Source organism: Rhincodon typus, chromosome 37 (genome assembly GCF_021869965.1).
Source record: "Rhincodon typus isolate 14 chromosome 37, sRhiTyp1.1, whole genome shotgun sequence".
NCBI lineage: Eukaryota > Metazoa > Chordata > Chondrichthyes > Orectolobiformes > Rhincodontidae > Rhincodon > Rhincodon typus.
Genome location: NC_063368.1, coordinates 357,299 through 380,663, shown reverse-complemented (window position 1 = coordinate 380,663; position 23,365 = coordinate 357,299). Strand labels below are relative to the sequence as shown.

Here is a 23,365-nt window from a genome sequence, read left to right as displayed (position 1 = left end):
TTAAGTTCTTTTCAGCTTCCTTTGTAGTCCTCAAGGATCTTATTTGATTTCTATTTCCTAAACTTTATATATGCTTCCTTTTTCTTTTTAACTAAACTTACAACATCTCTCATCATCCAAAGTTCCCAAATCTTGCTATCCTTACCTTTCATGCTCACAGGAACATGCTGGTCCTTAACTCTGGCGAACTGGATTTTAATAGACTCCCACACGTCAGATTTGGGAGTCTTTTTAAGTGGGGGCCTTTTAAAACCTTAAAACCAGTTGTCCCAAGTCCAATTTTTCCAGTTCCTGCCGAAGACTGTTGTAATTAGCCTTCCCCCAACTTTGCACTTTCACCCAAGGGGTTAGAAAGACATGTAGGATCTTTACACATGCGGCATAGGTCTTTTGGAATATAGGTTTAAGGTGAAATGGGAAAATGTAAAGGTGACGTGTGAGACAAGTTTTTTTTACACAGAGGATAGAAGGTGTCTGGAACGTGCTGCCTGGGGACATGATAGAAAAAAATGCAATAGCAAAGTTTAAGAGACATTTAGACAGACACATGAACTGGCAGAGAATAGAGGATATGGATCATGTGCACTCAGATGGGATTAATTTATGATAGTACTGTAGTGATTGTAACAAGATCAATTAGATTGACCTCATAGACTATGAGTTCCCTGATTGAGGTTGGTAATCTGGTCCAATCAGGGAGTCCTGACTTACAGATAAAAACAGGAGTGTCAGAGGTTCTGTGCACTCAGAGCTTGCTCTGACAAAGCTAAATCAGTGTCAAAGACTCTCCATATGTGAATAAAGGGTGATGGGTTACTGGCCTCCGTGCAGTTATTTCAAATAACATGGTTGGCATAGATATGGTTGGCCGAAGGGTCTGTTCCTGTGCTGAATTGTTCAATGTAAAGACATTAAGTATAAAAGCAAGAAAGTGAGGATGAACATTTATAAAAGACTGTTCCAGGCTGAACTGGAGTACTCAATTCTTTGCTAGAACACTTTCAAAGTGTTAATAAGGTTTTAGAAAGGGTATAACAAAAATTGAGAGTGTTGTCAAGAACGTGGAACTGCAGTTACATGGATAACTTGATAATGTTGTGGCTGTTCACATTACAAGCAGATTAACTAGACAAATTGTTCTCATTGATGAAATTCAAAATCTAGGAATATCGAATTAAGATCAATGATAAAAGTACCAACGGTGACTTGAGGAATTTTGTTTTTAAACTACAGATAATTAGATCTGGAAGAGTGGAGGCAGATTCAATTCTGGCTTTCTGCAGAGAATTAAATATAGACTTGAAGAGAAAATAATTGCCGGAGCATATGCAAAAGGTGGGTGAGAGGGTCTAAGCTCAGTCACTTTTGTAGACAGTCAGTGCAGATACCTTTCATCTAATCTATAATTATTCTAGCATTCTAAAATGTTGATATAGATAAATATAATTACAAAAAGAAACTCAAAATAAAATAATTAAGGTATACGACAATAAATACTATAGTATTCTACCCATACAGGAGATTTACTGGAACAATACTAGAGCTGAGGACTGATACTTGGTAGGAAAGATTGAACAGGCAGGGGCTCGAAAATGAACATTGATCTTATTGAGGTCTTTGAAATTATGAAAAAATTTGGTAATGTGGGTCAAGGGAATATGTTTTCATTTGTGGGGATACCAAAATAAGTGGCCTCAATATAAGACAGTTATGAAATATTCCATCAAAAACTCAGGAGAAAAAGGAGTGAAAGAGAGGAAAAGGAGAAAACCCAAGGAATGTTCAAAATGTAGAGCTCACAACAATATGGACTGTTTGGAGCAACTGGCATAGATACATTTAATGGGAAGCTAGAAAAGCATACAAGTGGAAGGGAAATAGAAAGCTGTAGATTGGCTTCAGTGAAGGAAGGTGAGTAGTGACTCAAACACAGCACAAGCATTAGTATGGATTTGCGATACAAAACATATTTGTGCTCGAAATATTTTGTAACATGATAGAAGAGAAACGGTTACACAGCAGTGCATATATTGATGGCAACTCCAGCCCTAATGATTTACACTACTCTGCGGTTCATTTTTTGCCAATGCTCTTGCATTAGGAATTTGAAATAAAAGCAACGCTTGGTTTCAGGATTCAGACCTTGATTTGAAAGTGGGAGTACTGATAGATAGAGCCATTAAAAAGTTGACAGATTTAAGCATTTCATGAACATGGACAGATGTGAATGATGTGTCTGCGTGGATTTCCTCTGGGAGCTCCAGTTTCCTCCCACAGTCCAACGAAGTGCAGGTTAGGTGGAGTGGCCATGCTAAATTGCTCACAGTGTCTAGGGATGTGCAAGTTGGATTAGCCATGGGAAATGCAGGGATAGGCGGGGATTGGTCTGGGTGGGATGCTCTTCGGAGGGCTGGTGTGGACTTGTTGAGCTGAATGGCCTGTTTCCACACTGTAGGGATTCTATGAGTCTATGATTCTTAATACTCTGGTCAAACAAAAATCTATTCATCTTAGTTTTGAAATTTTTGACTTACCTCAGACTCAATAGTTTTTGGGAGAAAAATTCCATTCCCCTCTATGTGGAGTACTTAACGTATAATATAAAGTTTGGGATTTACAGGTATAATTTTTAATGTTATTGGTGAGAGTATGGGTTTGTTTTTGAGTCAGTAACTGGTGGGATTTTTTGTGTGTTTGAAGTTAATAGTTAACTTTTAAGTATTTCTGTAACCACTGCAATTTCTTTAGAAATAGTTTTGGAAACCTGGTTATAGTGTGAGTGAGTTTGTTCATTAATAGATTTTTGTTTATAATAGACTATTTGTGACCTGGCATGGTAAATAGTGGGGTCTCAAAAAGGGTTGTCAGTGTGTTCTGGAATCTGGGTTTTATTAAGTTTAAGAGAAACATTCATAACAGAAACTTTTAGCTTCACTTTTAACTTTGCATAGTGACAGTCCTTGTGTAGACCCTGGAACTGGATGGCTATACAGAGTAGTGTTCCTCCAGGAATGGAATTATAGTAAACTAGATTATCTTTGAGTGAAGGGTTGGTGTTAATCCCAGACCAGAGGCACTGGGACAAGAACCCAGAAAAGGTTCATTAAAGCTGAGGAAGCAGCTATCACAGTTACAATCTCCAAGTTGAAGCTGCAAGTGACTTAAACCCACCAAGGTGTTAGGTACAAGTTTTCTGGTGTGGGTATTATATGAGTGGTGTTTTGTGAACTGTACTGGCATAGTGTTTTGACTCCTATACAAACCTACCTTGATTATTTTTAATTTATAGAGGAGTGTTTTGGGGTCGATGGGATTATAATTTGTGTTTAAAATGTGTGAAATGATATTATAAAGAGAGAGAATGATTCAAATTATTTTATCTTCATTACTTTTGCAATAAACTTCAATTTCATTGTTAAAAGTAAATGTTGCACCATTGCATACTTATGTTTCAGTGGGAGACTGCTTCATAAAAATCAAAACAAATAAAATTATTACATATCAAGCAAGGTCCTCATCAGCACTGGTGACATCAACTGGGGCTTATCTGGGATCGTGGAATTCACTGGATTTAAGAGAATATACATCTTTCTTGTTAAAGTAATACCTACAGAGTGATTCAGGGTATAAAGCAGCAGTGTTGTGATGAAGTCTATGGCATGAGATTTGACAATGGCTGTGGAGATGACTAAGAGTATTCTGGAAGATACAGATTATTTAAAATCTTTGACTATAGCTAAACAGAGGGCCTTGGAAGGTACAATTAAGGTAGAAGTAAAAGCAGAATCTCATTAGGAGCAAATATACCATGCATACCAAAGGACAGAAGAAGTACATGCTGTGTGTCTAAGACCTGAGACAGGATGTAGGCACACAGCATGTGCTGACGATATCTTGCAGTAATGCTTATTCTGGCTTGTATCAAATCAACCGTATTGTCAATCTGCCAAGTGAGGATTGTTTGACTGATCAAATCTACTACTTCTCTTACCAATGTCATGCTCCTGGAGAAGTTTATCCAGTCGGGGAATGTACTGTACTATCAAGTGACGCAGAACTCGCTGGTCTGTCTGTACACCCAGCAACGTGGTGCTGAAATATGAAGGAGGAACCAGGTCCTCAATAATGGCACACATCATCCAAAAAGCATCCTCCTCTTCCAGGAACAGCAACAGGCAAGCTGCAACCTGTGCAAATAAAACAGGTTAGTTCTGAGATCAAGGTCAAGGTAATTGTAGGTGTTGGGTGGGTTTGTAATGGATGTCAGTAACCAGCCTATTCGCAGAAATAGAAACAGAGATGTCAAAGGAGGAGTCAGAAATGGACCGGGTTAAGGTAAGGGAAGGATGGAAATTGGAAGCAAAATTGATATTTCTTTCTAATTTCAGATAACAGACAGGGAAACAGTACCAATAATGTTAACAATGTACTGGAGAAATAGTTGTGGGGAGAGATCAGAGTAGGACTGGAATAAGGAATGTTCAATGTACCCAACGAAAAGACAGGCATAACTGGGGCCTATACAGGTACTGATAGCAACACCTTTGATCTGAAGAATGTGAGAGGACTTAAAGGAGAAGTTGCTCAAAGTGAGGATGAGCTCAACCAGGCAGCAGACGCTGGTGGTGGATTGGGCCAGTTCAAGGCTTTCTTTCAAGGAAGAAGCAGACAGCCCTAAGACCATCCTGATGGGGGACTGCATATCCATAATGAAAAGACAGCTAGTGCTTGAAAATTAGAAATTTTGAAACTAAAAAGCGTCAGAAGAATCACAGGTGTAAGTGGGAAGGGACTGGACAAGAGGAGAAAAATAGATAGAATCCAGGTAAGAAGAAATAAGGATGAAAAGATGGTTCCATTCAGGCAGTCCTGTTTGAGGATTTTGGGAAGAAGGTAGAAGCGGGCTGTGCAGGATTGGGAAAAATGAGCTAGTAGTATTTGGGGGGGTGAGGTGAGAAGAGATATCACTAGATGATGAGGTTAGTGAGGGTCATGGAGACAATAGCCTGATGTTCGATGGTCTGGTCATGGTTCAGGGGAGATAGAAGGAGGTGTCTGAGAGCTGGCATTTAGCATCCATAAAGTAGAGGACAGTACACCAGAAAACAACAGCTCCACCTCCACCAAGAACAGATTTCTTCAACAAGGATTGCCTACTTCTATGTTTGACAGCCCTCAGCCGTGTCTAACCCCATTTCCTCCACTTCTGCCCTCATAACTTTCCTTTCCTTCCACAATAACATTAGAGTTTCCTTGTCATCACTTTCCACCTCACCGTCCTCCACATCCAAAGCTGCCATTTCCACCACCTCCTGTAGGATGCCACCACCAGACACATACTCTCCTCCCTTCCCTTGTCAACATTCCGCAGAGACCGTTCCTCCTCCACTTCCAACACCTCCCTACATTCCACAGCATAGTGCCATTCACTTACAGAGATACAACCTGTCTGTTTACATTCTCACCACCCAAGGCCCTCCAGGTGATGCAGCAATTTTGTACACTTTCACTATACTGCTGTATTCCTATACTTGAGTACACGAGACAATAAATCTAATTCTAAATCAGGTTAGTCCACTGTATTCACTGCTCAAGATGCAATCTCCTCTACACTAGGTGACTGCTTTGTGGAACATGTGCATTCCGTCATAAAAATGACTCCTAGCATCCAGGTGACTCCCACTTCAACACATCACCACTTCCCCATGCCCACATTTCTGTTTCAGGCCTGCTGCATTGCTCCAGCCAAGCAACCACAGCAAGTGCTACACCTGCCCCTACACCTCCCTCCTCACCCCCATTCCAGTCCCTAAGAAGACCTTCCCCATCAAAAAGATGTTCACCTGCACATCTGCTAATGTGGTATACTGTATCCGCTGTTCCCGTTGCGGCCTCCTCTACATTGGGGAAACCAAGCGGAGGCTTGGGGACCGCTTTGTGGAACACCTACGCTCAGTTCGCAACAAACAACTACACCTCCCGGTCGCGAACCATTTCAAGTCCCCCTCCCACTCTTTGGACGACATGTCCATCCTGGGCCTCCTGCATTGCCACAATGATGCCACCCGACGGCTGCAGGAACAGCATCTCATATTTCGCTTGGGAACCCTGCAGCCCAAGGGACTTCACAAGCTTCAAAATCTCCCCTCCCCCGACCACATCCCAAAACCAGCCCAGCTCGTCCCCGCCTCCCTAACCACTCCTCCCACCTCAAGCCCCACCCCCAACTCCTACCCACTAACCTCATCCCGCCTCCTTGACCTGTCCGTCCTCCCTGGACCAACCTATCTCCTCCCTAACTCCCCACCTACACTCACCTTTACTGGCTCCAACCCCGCCTCTTCGACCTGTCTGTCTCCTCTCCACCTATCTTCTCCTTTATCCATCTTCTATCCGCCTCCCCCTCTCTCCCTATTTATTTCAGAATCCCCTTCCCCTCCCCAATTTCTGAAGAAGGGTCTCGACCCGAAACGTCAGCTTTCCTGCTCCTCTGATGCTGCTTGGCCTGCTGTGTTCATCCAGTTCTAAACCTTGTTATCTCAGATGCTCCAGCATCGGCAGTTCCTACTATCTCTGCCTCACTAATATGCTCTAGAGAAGGAAATTGCTATCCTTACCTGATGTGGCCCACATCTGTATACCCTCTTAATTACCCTCTAGGCAATTAGGATTAGCCAACAAGATCTACATTCCGTGCAAACAAAAATAAAACGTTATTTGTCATTTCAGATTTTTTATTTAATTCAAATTTCACTAGCGGCCATGGTTGGATTTGGACCCATTTTCTCAGTTCTGAAGAAGGGGTCACTGGACCCGAAACGTTAAGTCTGCTTTCTTTCCACAGTTGCTCTCAAAACTGCTGAGTTTTCCCAGCAATTTCTGTTGCTGTCCCTAGAATACTGGCCTGGAGTTCTGGATTATGAAGTCTAGTGAATGATCACTGTGCCACCGCCTCCCCCAATTAGTATTTACTCCTCCTAAAATGACCAATAGATGGAACATGCTCAACCAGCAATTGGTGTAGTATACATCCATGTACCTGCTGTTGTACTGACACTGAAATCCTTACACCACATAGTTTATGTGCGTGTTAGGGAGACTACCTTTCAGACTGATGGAACATCCTGTTATTGGAGGATACCACTTGGGTTGCCACTCCATAACAGCAATATGAAACAGATAGCTTAACTATCCAAAGGTGCACACAATTGAGCAACGTGTGGTATGAATTTTAGTGTGTTTTGTGCAGACTGTAGCAACCAACATGAGCCTGTAAAACTCAAAATAAAACATTTACTGCTAATTGTGGTTCCACAATTAAGCTGCATTGCCAAACAATTCTGAGCTCATGAAATGCTACAGCAACAATCATTCTAAGATCACCAAACGAGCTTGGATCATGGCCCATTTATGCCTGCTACAAATGATATTAATTCATTAGCAGAGACCTCCCTCTTTTTAACAACAGTGAAATATGCTCAAATCTTGCAGCTTTTTTGAAATACCCGTGACTTTGAAAAGCCTAACTTGGTAAGATGGATCAGAAACGGGCTTAGTAATAGTGTATAAAGGGTAGTGGTAGAAGGCTGTTTGAGTGACTGGAAGCCAGTGTCCAGTGGTGTGACACAAGGATCAGTGCTGGGACCTTTACTGTTTGTTATATACATAAACGATGTAGACAAAAATGTGGGGCACCAAGATTGGTAGGGAGGTCAACAGTGAGGATGGTTATAGGTTACAGGAAGATATAGATGCATTGGTCAGATGGGCTGAGTTTCCGGCAAGATGCTCCACCTGGAGCTCCTCTGATCCACCTGTTCTTTTTGTTTCTTTTCTTTTTTCTCTCTTTTTATCAGTCCTGGAGCAGCATGTGGGGGTAACCCAAATCCCAGAGCAGCGTGAGGGGAAACCCCAAGTCCCGGAGCAACTTGAGGGGAAGCAGTCCCCGAGCGGCGCGGGGTAACCTGAATCCTGGAGCAGCGCAAGGGGAAACGAGTCACTGAGCAGTGTGAACAGAATCAAGTCATAGAATCATAGAATCCATACGGTGTGGAAACAGGCCTTTCCACCCTACAAGTCCACACTGACCCTTAGAGCATCCCATCCAGCCCCATCCCCACATAACCCACCTAATGTATACATCCCTGAATACTACGGGCAATTTAGCATGGCCAATCCACCTAACCTGCACATCTTTGGACTGTGGGAAGAAACTGGAGCACCCGGAGGAAACACACGCAGACACGGGGAGAATGTGCAAACTCCACACAGACAGTCGCCCGAGGCTGGAATCAAACCCAGGGCCCTGGTGCTGTCAGACAGCAGTGCCAAACCACTGTGCCACTGTGCCGCCCCAGAGCAGTGCGAGCAGAAATGAGACTCAGAGCAGCGCAAGAGGAAAGAGTCCTGGAGCAGGTTGAGGGGAAGCAAGTCCTGGTTAAGCGTGAGGGGAAGTGAGTCGTGCAGCACTGCGACTTATCTTGGGGCAGCTGTTTGCTGGTACAGAGCGGACTTGAGGCATGGAACGGAGAGGGACAGTTTCTGGACTGGGCTGGCGCGGATGGTCAGACCATGTGCTAAGCTGCTGTTATTTGAAATTCTTTACCGCACTGTGGTGTCGCTCCTTTAACTATGTTGTACCTATCTTATTTTTAACTTATTTTTCAGACACTGTAAGTAATGCTACTACTTTTCCTTTTATTCCTCTTTTGTATCCAAGATTTGTACCTAGGTACTTGTACATAAGATGGTGCCATTAAAAGAAGCCATTGTCAAAACTTTTTGTTGTACTCCTGTACTGGAATACATATGACAATAAAAGATATTCTATTCAATTCTTCTATTCTATTCAGTGGTAGACTGTATTTAAATCTGATAAATGCGACGTGATGCAATTTGGAAGAAGAAACAAGATGAGGGAATATTTAAAGAATAGCAGGATACTAGGTAACAGAAGGATCTTGGGAGTAATTATTCACAAATCCCTGAAGCTGGCAGAGCATGTGAATCGGATAGTTAAGACACTATATGGGTCAATTTGGTTTCATCAGTCGTGGCAGAGAGTATAAGAGCAAGGAGGTAATATTGGAGTTATACAGATTGTTTGTTAAGCCACAGCTGGAGTATTGTCTGCAGTTCTGGTCAGCTCACTACAGGAAGAATGTGAAGCACTAGAGCAGGAATAAAGGAAGTTCACCAGGATTTGCCTGGGTTACAGAAATTAATCTAAAGGAGAGATTAGATAGGTTTAGATTGTTCCTTTAGAGCAAAGAAAGCTGAAAGGGGACATGATTGAGATGTTTAAGAGGGGTATGGATTGCATGAGTAGGGAGCAGCTGTTCCCCTTAGTTGAGAGGTCAATTATGAGGGGACATAGTTTAAGGGTAAGAGGCAGGAGGTTCAAAGGGAATTTGAGAAAAAACGTTTTCACTTTCAGGGTGGTGGGAATCTGGATTGCAGTGCTTGCAAAGGCAGTGGAGGCCAGAAACCTTACAACTTTTAAAAAAATATTTGGATGGGCACCTGAAGTATCATATCATTCTAGGATATGGGACAAGTGCAGGAAATTGGGATTAGCAAGCCTTTAGTGGTAGTTATTGTCGGTGGAGACTCGATTGACGGAAGGCCCTTTTCTGCGCTGTATGACTCTATGATTCTATAGTTCTCCATTGATTTGCCTCAACCAAACAGAGTCAACTTGCTAACCAATCTCCTTCCTCTTGTAGTATAAATCACTGTGATCTTTTGAAATTTATCATTCTGGCACTTGTCCTAATTAGTCCAAGGTGACAAGCTTTGGCAACTTACCTCTCTCTCTTCTACTGATCCATTCAGTAAAGCACTGGACTCAGGTTAACTAGTTAACTCTAATCTGAACTTCTTAATCGAAGGCAGCTGATACACTTCACAACCTGGACTTAAAAATAATTCTTGACAATTCTTTTTGAAAAGTTAAGGTTAAAAACACATTTGATTCAAACTCCCTGCAAAAGTTTGAGCTCAGAAACATCAAGAAAGATAATGGAATGTCGCCTTTATATCTAGAGCACTGAAGCATGAGGCTGCATTTGATGGGCTTTGATGAATTCAATTGTCTTCTCTCATGTAATGAAAATTTCAAGGGATGAAGAACAAAGAATACGTTTTAACTACAGTCTATACCATTCCAGTCCCTTGGCAGTATCCAATTTCTGGGTATAGCCATGCCAGCCCACGTAGGATTCTTCGTAATCTTGGAATGCCAACACTGTTTATGTTGGAGAAGCAAGCATTACTTGGCATTGTGCGAAGTAGGTCTTTCTCAATCTGAAACAGAAAAGAAATCAGTAATTTAACTCCCAAATACTAATCTGTTTGAGGCAGTTAACCATCAATGCTGCCACAAAAATCAGCACTCTCACACAAAACTGATGGCTCCATTTGCAGTACTTTGTTTGCTTTTTCTAATGGCTTTTTTTTTAAACATGCATTACTATTTCTAGGGATGTCTGTATCTGTACCTCCAATTCTTTCTGCTCCCCTACCAATTTAAACACTTACTGTCTAAAAGGGCATGTGGTACCTTTAATTGTTCTTTCCAGAACTCTTCAGTCTTCTGCTTCTAGCCTCTTTGAAATGCCCACCATTCACTGCACCACCGATGGCCAGGCCTTTGATCTGTTGGAACTCACATCCCAAAATTCTTTCATCAACCCTCTGTTTTTCCTGCAGCAAGACCCTCCTTAAAATCCATCTTCATGGCAAAGCTCTTAGTCATCTCTCCTACGATCTCCTTCTGTGCTTTGGTATACATTTTTATTGCATTATGTCTCATCCTCAGCCTTGTAGACACTGTATAAATGTAAGCTGTTTTGCAACGGCCTCTTTCATCTCACCTGTTTGGCTGCAATACTCCCATCATTGGAGCTGTTTTTGGCAATGTCACGGTACGAGGTTTCTGTATTCCGCTTTTTCTGCAGAGCTCCTGACAACCGCATCCAGATCTAAAGAAAGATACACCAAGTCAAAAGAATGCCAACAAGATAAGAGAAAAGAATTAGCACACAGCAAGAGGCTTTAGAGGCTTTAAATAGGTCAGACTGGTAGTGGGACTTACAAGAAACTAAACAAGCATAAGAATTATAGAAACAGAAAAGGAGGGCATCAGGCTGACTAATCTAAGGTAGGATATAAATGGCTAGGGAATACAGTGTTGGTCAACAGGAGCTTAAAGGATAGTTTGATGAAATGAGGAATTACTGTTAAAAAGGAGTGGAAACCGTCAGGACAGTCATGCACATAATGTTTGTGATGAAACTGGAGGGAGCCCTGGAGACAATAGCTACCAACAGGTGCAATAGGGATTACCGAGACTGGTTCCAGAAAATTCAGGCCAGGAATTAAACATTGTACTGTTTAGGAAAGATACAGCAGGTAAGGGCAAATTGGAGTAACATGGAAAATGTAAGTAAGCAGCATAGCCATCTGTAACACAGAGACAGGATCTATTTGGATAATAAAGAATCAATCATTCTGATACAGGCTCTCTGCTCGCTGCCTAACAATGAAAAGTAAGAGGAGGAATGAGCAAAAAAAAACACAAAATAATCCTGGAGAATATGAAGGTAGTCCAAGGGAGTTTTCACTACTGGATCTGGTAATGGGGAATAAACAACAGAAAATAGAATAGCATCGCAGAATTGTATAATGCAGAGGATGACTATTTAGCCCATCATATATACTGCCATTTCAAAGAGCAATCCAATTAGTCCCATTGCAACTCTTTTCTCATATCCCTCAATATTTTTCTCCTTCAGGTTATCCAGGTTATCAGGTTATCCTCCAATCCCCTTAGAAAGGTGTTCATCATCATGTGCGTTCTGTCCGAAAGCAGGTCCCTTGGTTCAAGTATTCTGCATCTCTCTATTCTTTGCCATTCTTTGCTATTGAGTTGGCGTCGAACAACCCACATCAAGTGGAGCAACTTGCATTTATCCATTTAATTCTTTAGAAAACAGTATGTGGTAGAAGGCTAGTGGATAGTTAAAACTGCATCTATATTTAAGGAAGAAATAAAACATGTCTGTGGAGCTATAGACCAGTCAGCTATTATCAATGGTGTTATGGATCAGGCCAGGCCCCCTCAAAATTGAGATGGCAGGCCAGGTGATGTGTTGTAGCTGTATGACGTGGGAGCTAGCTGATCCCATTGAGAACGGCAGTGACCACATCTGCAGCAAGTGTTAGCTGCTTGAGGAGCTGGAATCCAAACTCCAAACACTGCGGCACATCCGGGAGGGGGAGAAATACCTGGAGTTCCAGGAGGCAGTCACACCTGGTAGATTAACTAATGTTAATTCGATCGGTGGGCAGGGACAGCAGTGTGTGACTGCGAATGAGGCAGGTAGAGGGACCCTGCAGACAGGAACACAGGAGCCGCAGCCCTTGACATTGTCCCACAGGTATGAGGCACTTGCTCCCTGCGTGGATGAGGAACAGGGCTGCAGGAAGGATGAGTCAGCTGACCATGGCATCATGGTCCAGGAGGCCATTCAAGAGGGGGGAGCAAAAAGACAGACTGTAGTTGTAGGGGATTCCATCATCAGGGGGATAGACAGTATCCTTTGCGAGCAGGATAGAGAATCCCGCATGGTGTGTTGCCTGCCCGGTGCCAGGGTGCGAGACATCTCTGACCGGCTTGAGAGGATACTAGAGAGGGAGGGGGAGGATCCAGTTGTTGTGGTCCACGTAGGTACCAACAACATAGGCAGGACTAGGAAAAAAGGCCTGTTTCGGGATTATGAAAAGCTAGGAACAAAATTAAAAAACAGGTCTTCAAGGGTCATAATCTCTGGATTGCTGCCCGAGCCACGTGCAAATTGGCATAGGGAGGCGAGGATCAGGGAAGTAAACACGTGGCTAAAAGAGTGGTGTGGGAAAGAGGGCTTCCTTTTCATGGGGCACTGGCATCAGTTCTGGTACAGGAGGGATCTATACCGCTGGGATGGACTCTACCTGAACAGGGCCGGGTCCAGTGTTCTGGCGAAAAGGGTAAATAGGGTGGTTAATCGGACTTTAAACTAGTAAGTAGCGGGGTAAGGGAGAAGTGAGCATAGAGGGAGAATAACAATTAATGTAAGGCAAAGCAGCAGGTTAGCAGGTGACGAGGAAGCTTCAACTCCATTGAAAATTAGGAAAAAAGTTAAAGGGAAGGAGAACTCAAAAGTTGTTAGTAATGGAGGTAATAGGACCCAAAAAGGTGTAAAAACTGGCATAAGGGCACTTTATCTGAATGCTCGGAGCATTTGAAACAAGGTGGATGAGTTGACGATGCAAATCATGGCAAATGGGTATGATTTAGTGGCCATTACAGAGACATGGTTACAGGATGGTCATGACTCGGAGTTAAATATCCAGGGTATCAAACTGTTCGGAAGGACAGACAGGAAGATAAGGGAGGTGGTGTTGCGCTGATTTTTAAGGATGATGTCAGGGCGGTAGTGAGAGATAATATAGGTTCTACTGAACAAAACGTTGAATCCGTTTGGGTGGAAATTAGGAATAGCAGGGAGAAGTCACTGATAGGTGCGGTCTATAGGCCACCAAATAACGACATCGTGGTGGGGTGGGCAATAACCATAGAAATAGCTAATGCATGTAAAAATGGTACAGCAATTATCATGGGGGATTTTAATCTACATGACGATTGGTCAAACCAGGTCGGTCATGGCAACCTTGAGGAGGGGTTCATAGAATGCATCCGCGATAATTTCCTTGAACAATATGTAATGGAACCTACGAGGGAGCAAGCTATCCTAGATTTAGTCCGGTGTAATGAGACAGGAATAATTAATGACTCACAGTTAGGGATCCTCTCGGAAGGAGCGATCACAGTATGGTCGAATTTAAAATACAGATGGAGCGCGAGAAGGTTAAATCCAGTACCTATGTCCTGTGCTTAAACAAAGGAGACTATGAAGGAATGAGGAAGGAGTTAGCCAAGGTAGAATGGGAGCAAAAACTTTATGGTGGGTAATTGAGGAACAGTGGAGGACTTTCAGAACAATTTTTCACAGTGCTCAGCAGAAGTATATTCCAGTCATAAGGAAGAACTGTAGGAAAAGAGAGAGCCAGCCATGGATGTCTAAGGAAATAAAGGAAAGTATCAGATTGAAAAAAAAAACACATACAAAAAAGCAAAGAGTAGTGGGAAACTAGCAGACTGGGAAATCTTTAAAGGCCAACAGAAAGCCACAAAAAAGTTATAAAGAAAAGTAAGATAGATTATGAGAATAAACTAGCTCAGAACATAAAAACAGACAGCAAAAGTTTCTATAAATATGTAAATCGTAAAAGAGTGGCAAAGGTAAACATTGGTCCTTTAGAGGATGAGAAGGCCAATTTAATAACTGGAAATGAGGAAATAGCTGAGACATTAAACAGTTATTTTGTGTCGGTCTTCACAGTGGAAGACACAAATAACATGCCGAAAACTAATAGCAGGAAGGTTATAGCAGGTGAGGACCTAGAAACTATCATTATCACTAAGGAGGCAGTGCTGGACTCAGTGCTGAGTCGGCCATTCAGCCCTATGAGCATTATCCACCATTCAATCTGATCATGGCTGACATTCCAACTCCGTATCCTGTTCTCGCTTTCTCCCATGCCCTTTGATCCTTTTAGGCCCAAAAGCTTTCTGTAACTCTTTCTTGAAAACATTCAATGTTTTGGCCTCAACTGCTTTCGGCCCAGTAAGCCACTAAGTTCTGGTATGAAGCAGAGGGCGATGGTTGAAGGTTGTTTCTCGGACTGGAGGCCTGCGAGTAGTGGTGTGCCACAGGGGCCAGTGCTGGGACCTTTGTTATTGTTATTTATATAAATGATCTGTATGTGAATGTACAAGGCATGATTGGAGTTTGCAGATGATACAAAATTAAGAGGTATCGTTGATAGCGAGAAAGGTCACCAAAAAGTACACAGGGATCTAGATCAGATGAGGAAGTGGGCTGTGGATTGGCAAATGTAATTCAATACAGATAAGTGTGAGGTGTTGCACTTTAGAAAGTCAAACCAAGGTAGGACATAAACAGTAAATGGTAAGGTCCTGAGGAGTGTTGTGGAATGGAGGGACCTAGGAGTACAAGTACATAGTTCATTGAAAATGGTGTCATAGATATACAGGGTGGTGAAGCATGCTGGCCTTCATCAGTCGATGCATGTTGGGATGTTATGTTGTATAAGTCATTGGTGAGGCCGCAGTTGTAGTATTGTGTACAGTTTTGATCACCCTGTTATTGGAAAGACATAGTTAAACTGGGAAGTGTGCAAATAAGATTTATCAGGATGTTGCCAGGACTAGCAGGCCTGAGTTTTTTTTTATTCATTTCATTCACGGGATGAAGGCGTCACTGGCCAGGCAGCATTTATTGCCCATCCCTAATTGTCCAGAGGGCAGTTGAGAGTCAACCACATTGCATTTAAGGAATGTTTGGCCAGGAAAGGACTTTATTCCTTGGAGCATAGGAGAATGAGGGGTGATCTGATTGAGGGGCATAGATAAATTGAATGCATATAGTCTTTTTCCCTGGGATGGGGAATTGAAACTAGAGGGCATACGTTTACGGTAAGGGGGATAGATTTAAGAAGGACTCGAGGGGCAACTTCTTTATGCAGAGAGTGGTGCTTTTACAGAACAGGCTGCCAGAGAAAGTGGTTGAGGCAGGTACAATAGCAATATTTTAAAAAACATTTGGACAGGGACACAGATGGGAAGGATTTACAGGGAAATGGACCAAATGCAGGCAATTGGACCTAGCTGAGTGGGCACCATGGTCAGAATGGACCAGTTTGGGCCAAAGAGCCTGTTTCCATGCTGTATTACTCTATGACTCTGTCACAGAGAACTCCATAGACTCACCACTGTCTAGGTTATGAAATTTCTCCTCACCTCAGTCCAAAATGGCCTACCCCGTTCCCTTAGACTGTGATCCCCAGTTCGTAGAATCATAGAATCCCTACGGTGTGGAAACAGGCCCTTCAGGCCAACAAGTTCACACCGACCCTCAGCGCATCCCACCTAGACCCGTCCCCCCTGTGACCCACCTAATCTACACATCCCTAAACACTATGGACAATTTAGCATGGCCAATCCACCCAACCTGCATTTCTTTGGACTGTGGGAAGAAACTGGAACACCTGGAGGAAACCCACACAGTTGCGGGGAGAATGTGCAAACTCCACACAGACAGTTGCCCGAGGGTGGAATCGAATCTGGGTTCCTGGCGCTGTGACACAGCAGCGCTAACCACTGAGCCACCGTGCCACCCTAGACTCCCTGGTCATCGGGTATATCGTTCCTGTATTTACCCTGTCTAGTCATATGAACAAGGAACCAGAGTAGACCACACAGCCCTTTTAGCCTGTTCCACCATTCAATAACATCCTGGCTGATGTGTTTTCAACCTCAACTCTACATTCCTGCATATCCCCTATAATCTTTCATTCCCTTGTTAATAAAGGATCTAGCGGTCCCTGCCATAAAAAATACAGCAAACTTTGTTTTAACAGTCACCTCGTGAACTCGCACTCTCAATAAACTGGCAAAAATTATAAACTTGAAATACTAGAAATTTACTGTATCATCATGATCTCTATAATGCTTGAGTAGTCAGTTGAGGGTGTGAGCGATAAGCTTCTCTGCCGGTAAGTTTATTCAAGGCAAAGTTATATATGCTGTAAATAAAGTATAACACTGATGTGTATAGCCACTGCATTGTGTTTCTATTACTTAAATGAGTGTTTTTACATTGCCTATGTAGACCCCTTAATCAACTAGAATATTTGATCAACTGGACAGTCCTGGTCTCATAGGAGCTGGTTAATAAAAAGCTTGCTGTACTTAAATATCCTGTAACCTTTTGAGGAAGGGAATTCCAAAGACTCACAACCCACTTAGGGAAAAATATTTCCTCAGCAGTGATACTTTACTTTGAAACTTTGATTACTAGTTTTACATTCATCCACAAGAAAAAACATTTTTTCCATTTCCACCTAGTCAACTACCCTCAAGATCTTATATGTTTCAATGAAGTCACCTCTATTCTAAACTCCAGGCGATATAAGCCTAACCCATCCAGCCTTTCCTCATAAGGCAATCTGTTCAGCCTAACCATTATTGTAGTAAGCCTTCCCTTAACTCCTTCTATTACAGTTAGTATTAACATCCTTCTATAATAACGTTGACAATTCTGGACTCAGTACTCCACATGTGGTCTCATCAATGCCCTGTACAACTGAAGCATAACCTCCCTTCTCTTGCATTCAAGTCCCCTCGCAATAAAACTTAACATTCTATTAGCTTTCGTGATTACTTGCCGTATCTGAGCCACTAACCTTCTGTAAAAACCAAAAGAACTGTGGATGCTGTAAATCAGGAACAAAAACAAAGTTGCTGGAAAAGCTCAGCTTCTGTGGTTCATGCACTCTGACACTCAGATTTCACTGCATCTCAGAACTCTGCAACCTCTCACCATATAGATTCTTTTTCATTCTTTCTGCCAAAATTGACAATTTCACACTTGCCCACATTGTACATCATCTGCCAAATCTTTACCCAGTCGCTTACCCTATCTATATCCCTTTGCAGACTTCTTATGTCTTCTTCACCCCCTACACCATGAACTTTTATTTTCCACAATAACCTTTGATGTGGTATCTTTTCAAATACATTCTGGAAATCTAAGTACGATACATCCACAGTTCAGTATCTACAGCACCAGTTTCGTTTTTCCATGCTTATGATCTTCAAAGAATTCCAATAAATTTCCCTTTGACAAAACCATGTTGGTTCTGCCTGATTACCTTGAACTTACCCAAGTGTCTTATTTAATCTCTTTAATAACAGTTCTAACGTTTTCCCTATGCATGACTGATGTTAAGCTAACTGGCCTGTACATTCTTACTTCCTACCTCCCTTCCTTTTTGATCTAAAGAGTTTCATTAGCAGGTGCTGTTAGGACTTTTTAGGTTTCTTCTGTATCCCAGTGAATATAATCCTAACTGATCCAGTCTCTCTTCATATGTCAGTCCTACCATCCCAGGAAACAGTGCAGAACTTTTGCAGATAAGGAGACAAAAGTTGCATGCAATACTCCATGTGTGCTCCCACCAAGGCCCTGTACAATTGCAGCAAGGCATCCTTGCTCCTGTGCTCAAACCTTCTTGCCAAGAAGGCCGACATACCATTTGCCTTCTTCACCACCTGCTGCACCTACACGCTTACTTTCAGTGGCTAGTGTACAAGATCACTCATTGCAGCTCCGTGTTTGCCAATCTATCACCAATCAGGTAATAATCTGCCTTCCCGATTTTGCGACCGAAGTGGATAACAGTTATTATATTATACTTCATCTGCTACTATCTTGCCCATTTACTCAACTTGTCCAAATCACACTGAAGCATCTCTGCATCCCCCTCACAGCAAAACCTCCCACCCAGATTTGTGTCGACTGTAAACTTGGAGATATTGTACTTGGTTTCCTTGTCTAAATCATTAATACAGATGGTGAATAGCTGGGACCCAAGCGCTGATCTCTGCAGTATACCCCACTAGTTACTGGTTGCCACTTGGAAAATGACCCATTTATTCCTACTCTTTGTTCCATGCCTTCCAACCAGTTCCTCCAATTATGTCAGTACACTATTCCCAATCCCATATGCTTTTTACATGCTACTTTCTTATGTGGGATCTTATCAAAAGTCTCTGAAAGTCCAAGTAAATCCCTTTTCAATTCTGAGTTAAATTCTCAAACAATTCCAGTAGATTTGTCAAGCATGATTTTCCTTTTGTAAATCCATTGACTCTGTCCAATCCTGTCACACCATTTCTGATGAAGGGTCTAGGCCCAACACATCAGCCTTCCTGCTCCTATGATGCTGCTTGGCCTGCTGTGTTCATCCAACTCTGCACCTTGTTGTCTCAGGTCTATTGTTTCCTGTTTTCTCTCTACCTCCTTTTTTAACTAGCAGGGCTAGCTACCTTTCAATCCATAGGAACTTTCCCAGAGTCTACAAAATCTTAAAAGATGACCTCAAATGCACCCACTATTTCTAGGGCCACTTCCTTAAGTACTCTGGGACATAGATTACCAGGCTCTCAAGATTTATTGACCTTTGATCTCATCAATACTAATTACCTTCAGTTTCTCCTTCTCACTCAATAATGTGTTCCCCAACATTTTTGGGATGTTATTGGTGTCCTCCTTAGTGAAGACAGTGCGTATTTAATTAATCTGCCATCTCTTTGTTTTCCATTATAACTTCTCCTATTCCTGATTGTGCGGGACCTATATTTGTCTTCACAAGTCTTTTTCTTTTCACATACCTACAGAAGCTTTTACAATCAGTTTGTATATTCCCCACAGATGTACTTTCATACTCTTTCCTCTCTTAATTAATCCTTTTGTCCTCCTTTGCTGAAATATAAACTGCTCCCAGTCCTGAGGTCTGCTGCTTTTTGGGTCAGTTTTTATGCCCTTTCTTTGGACCTAATATTATCCTTACTTTCCCATGTAGGATTATCTTTCCTGTTTTGTGTTTATGCCAGACAGGAAGGAACAATTGCTGCAGTTCATTCACATGTTCTTTAAATGGTTGCCAATGCTTTCACTATTGTCCGTTTAAGTAATGTTCTCCGATTTATCACAGCCAGCTCATGCCTCATCCAATGTAGTTTCCTTTATTTAGATTCAGGATCCTAATGAAGAATTGCAATAATAATTAAAAAAAACAAAGAGCCATAGATGCTGGAAATCTGAAACAACAACAATTGGCGGAGAAATCTGGCAGCTTCTGCAGAGAGAAAGCAGAGTCAACGTTTCGGGTCCACTGACCCTTCTTCAGAACTGTCTGTAGCTAGGGAAAGGTGATATAGATGCTGAACACAGGGGTTGGGGTGGGGGTTGGTAAAGAATTAAGCAATAGATGGAGGTAGAGTTCAGGTACAAAGAACATCTGTTGGGCAGACAAAGGGATATAGATAATGGTAAGCTGAAGAGAAACAAAAGCTGATAATAGGGACCATGAGTAGCTGAAAATAGGTTAGATATTTCTCTACACTGGGGAGACTAAAAGCAGACTAAGCAAAACACCTATGTTCTTTCTGCAAAAATGACCCCGAGCTCCAATTGCCTATCATGTCAATACAACTCTATGCTCCCAGGTCAACAATTGTATCTCGGGCTTGCTGCAGTATTCCAGTGAGTGCAAGCTGGAAGAAAAGCATGTCACTTCCTTCTTGGGAACCCTGCAGCCCACAGGCCTCAATATTGAGTTTAATAACTTCAACACCTTCTTTCATATTCTTTACCCAACCCACAACCCTGCTCTTGTTTTCACATGGGCTGCATAGCATCACAGCGAACCCATTCTCACCTATTAATAAACCCTATTATCAGCTTTTCCTTCTCTCTGGCTCGCCATCATCCATCCTTTAGTCTGCTCTCTGTAGGGTCCATCTCCAACGTTTTAACTCTTTTGTTCTAGGCTCTAGGGTCAATTTCCACTGATGTACTCTTTTGCCCTAGGCTCCCGACCTCATCTTCAGCATATATACCACCTTTTCCTACCTACAATCAGTTCTGAAGAAGCGTCACTGGATGCAAAACATTGACTGTGCCTGCTGCCAGACCTGCTGAGTTTCTCCAGCTATTTGCGCTTTTGAACTATCATATTATGGTCACTTTTTCCACAGCTAGACTGCCAATTATTCCTTTCACATTACGCAGTATGCAGTCTAAGATGGCCTGTTTTCTAGTTGGTTATCCTCCAGGTATTCCTCCTCTATGGTATGCACCAAATTGTTTTGCCCAATCTACATGCAGATTAGAGAAGCTCATAATTACAGCTGACTTCTATTGCTTGCCTGTCTAATTTCCTGTTTAATACCTTACCCAACATTACCAGTACAGTTTGGGGATCTATACATAGCCTCCACTATCACTTTCTGCACCTTGGTGCTTCTATAAGCTCTACCCATTTAGTTTCACTTCACTGGAGCTAATATCCTTCCTTACTATTGCCTTCATTTCCTCATTAAACGACAATGCTACCGCACCTTCTTTTATTTTTTGTTGGTCCTTCCTAAAAACTGAATAGCCCTTGATATTTAGTTCTAATCCCTGGTCACCCTGCAAGCACATCTCCATAACAATTCCAACTCTATCACACTTGTTTATATCCATTTGCATCACTAATTCGTCCACTTTACTCTGAATACTCCACTGTTTAGGACACAAAGTTTTAAGGCTTATCTTTTTAATTTTCTTAGTCCCATTCAAATTATTTTACACCGAGACCATGTTTGATTCTTGCCCATGAATTCTCTGCCTATCACTTTTGTTATATGCCATTCTGACATTTGTTTCTCCCTTTGTTTCCCTCTCTTCCATTTCCGTGCATAGGCTCTCGTCCCCTGCCATTTTAGCTTAAGCTCTCCCCAACTGAACTAGCAAATATTCCCGAGATAGTAGGAACTGCAGATGCTGGAGAATCTGAGATAACAAGGTGTAGAGCTGGATGAACACAGCAGGCCAAGCAGCATCAGAGGAGCAGGAAGGCTGACGTTTTGGGCCTAGACCCTTCTTCAGAAAAATTATAGCAAGTATTTCCCCTAGGATATCAGTTCCAGTCCTACCTGTTCAGCTTGTACTGTTCCCAATTATGCCATAACTAATCCCCAGATCCCAGAAACCTGAAATCCTCCCCCTCGAATCATGTCTCCAGCCACGTATTCACCTGAAGCATTCTGCTACTGCTACTCTGACTAGCATGTGGCACTGGTAACAATCCTGAAATGATTACCTGTGGTGTCTCACTTTTTAACTTGCTTCCTAATTCCCTATATTCTGCTTTCAAGACCTCACCATTTTTAAAAGAAAAATTTATGTCGTTTTAAAAGTGTTGTGTACCACAGCCACTGGCTGTTTACCATCCCAATTCAGAATGTCCTGTAGCCACTCCAAGATATCCTTAACTCTAGCACTTGGGAGGCAAAATAACAATCTGAAATGTTGTTATGGCCACAGAAATGTCTCTCTATTCCCCTTACAATTAAATCCCCCACCACTATAACTATTGCACACGTATTTCTCCTCTCCCGTTCAGCAGAACCAACCATGGAGCAACTAATTTCGCTGTCCATACATTCTTCTCAGAGGCCATTTCCTTCAACAGTATAAAGCGGTATATCAGTTTTGCAGGGAAATGGCCACAGGGGATTCCCACACTATCTGATGGTCATCCATTCCCTCCATGCCTGTGCAGTCTTAGCCTACGGAGATGCCACCTCTCTGTGAGTGCTATCCTCGTTACCCTCAGCCTCACAGAAGCTCCACAGTTTCCTCAGCTGCTGCTCCAGCTCCAGCTCCAGCAAATCAGAGAAAGAGAAGCAAACTACAGCCTTGAGCTAGCCTTCCAAGACTTATCGCTTTAAATTAAACCCTTAGGTTGCCCTTAAAATCAAATAATATTAAATATTCTAGGACCTTTCATCTCTAGACCTTTGGACTAGAACCACAGAATTGCTATAGTGCATTTAGAGGCCATTTGGCCAATCGAGCCTGCATCGATCCTCCAAATAGCAATCCAACCACCCCTGCCCCACCCCATCATCGTAACGTGAAAATGTGACGGCTAACCTAACTAGCCTGCACAACCCTGGACACTATGAAGCAATTTAGCATGGTTCAATCCACATAACCTGCACACAGGGACTATCGGACAAAAGTGCAACACCCTGAGAGAAACCCATGCAGACACAGGGAGAACATGAAAACTCCACACACATACCCATGGCTGGAAGCAAACCGGGATCGCTTGTGCTGTGAGATAAGTGCTAGCCACTGAGCTACAATGCCGCCCACTACTGACCTCACAAACTATAAACTCAAAATAAAGATATAATGAACTATGTGTATTAAAATTAGTACAAATATTCACCAGACCACAACATCACAGCAAGAAGAGTAGGCTAGAGACTGAATACTCTATGATGAGTGTTTTATCTGCTGACCCTTCAAAGCCTGGTCACCATCTATGGGCTAAGATTTACTGATGCAACATTTAGTTAGAGTTTTACAACACAGAAAAATATCCTTTGGCCCATTGTGTCTGTGCTCGTCATCAAACATCCATCTATTTTAGTCCCCTTTTCCAGAACCTGGCCCGCAGCCTTGCACTGTATGGAGTTTCATGTGATCAAATAATATTTTTAACTGAGATAGTAGGAACTGCAGAATCTGAGATAACAAGGTGTAGAGCTGGATGAACACAGCAGGCCAAGCAGCATCAGAGGAGCAGGAAGGCTGATGTTTCGGGCCTAGAAGGGTCT

General features: G+C 42.4%; 1 protein-coding gene across 6 annotated transcripts in view; it reads right to left on the bottom strand.

Moving 5' to 3' along the window:
- The window catches only part of sgsm3 (small G protein signaling modulator 3), a 203,950-nt gene that overhangs the window by 84,594 nt on the left and 95,991 nt on the right, over window positions 1-23,365 (bottom strand). For all 6 annotated transcript variants that reach the window (XM_048617525.1, XM_048617522.1, XM_048617521.1 and 3 more), the window contains 3 exons: window positions 10,875-10,982; window positions 10,162-10,305; window positions 3,992-4,187 (listed from right to left, as the gene is read on the bottom strand). In XM_048617525.1, the coding sequence (XP_048473482.1) occupies window positions 3,992-4,187; window positions 10,162-10,305; window positions 10,875-10,982 (448 nt within the window). The remainder of the gene's footprint in view (window positions 1-3,991; window positions 4,188-10,161; window positions 10,306-10,874; window positions 10,983-23,365) is intronic.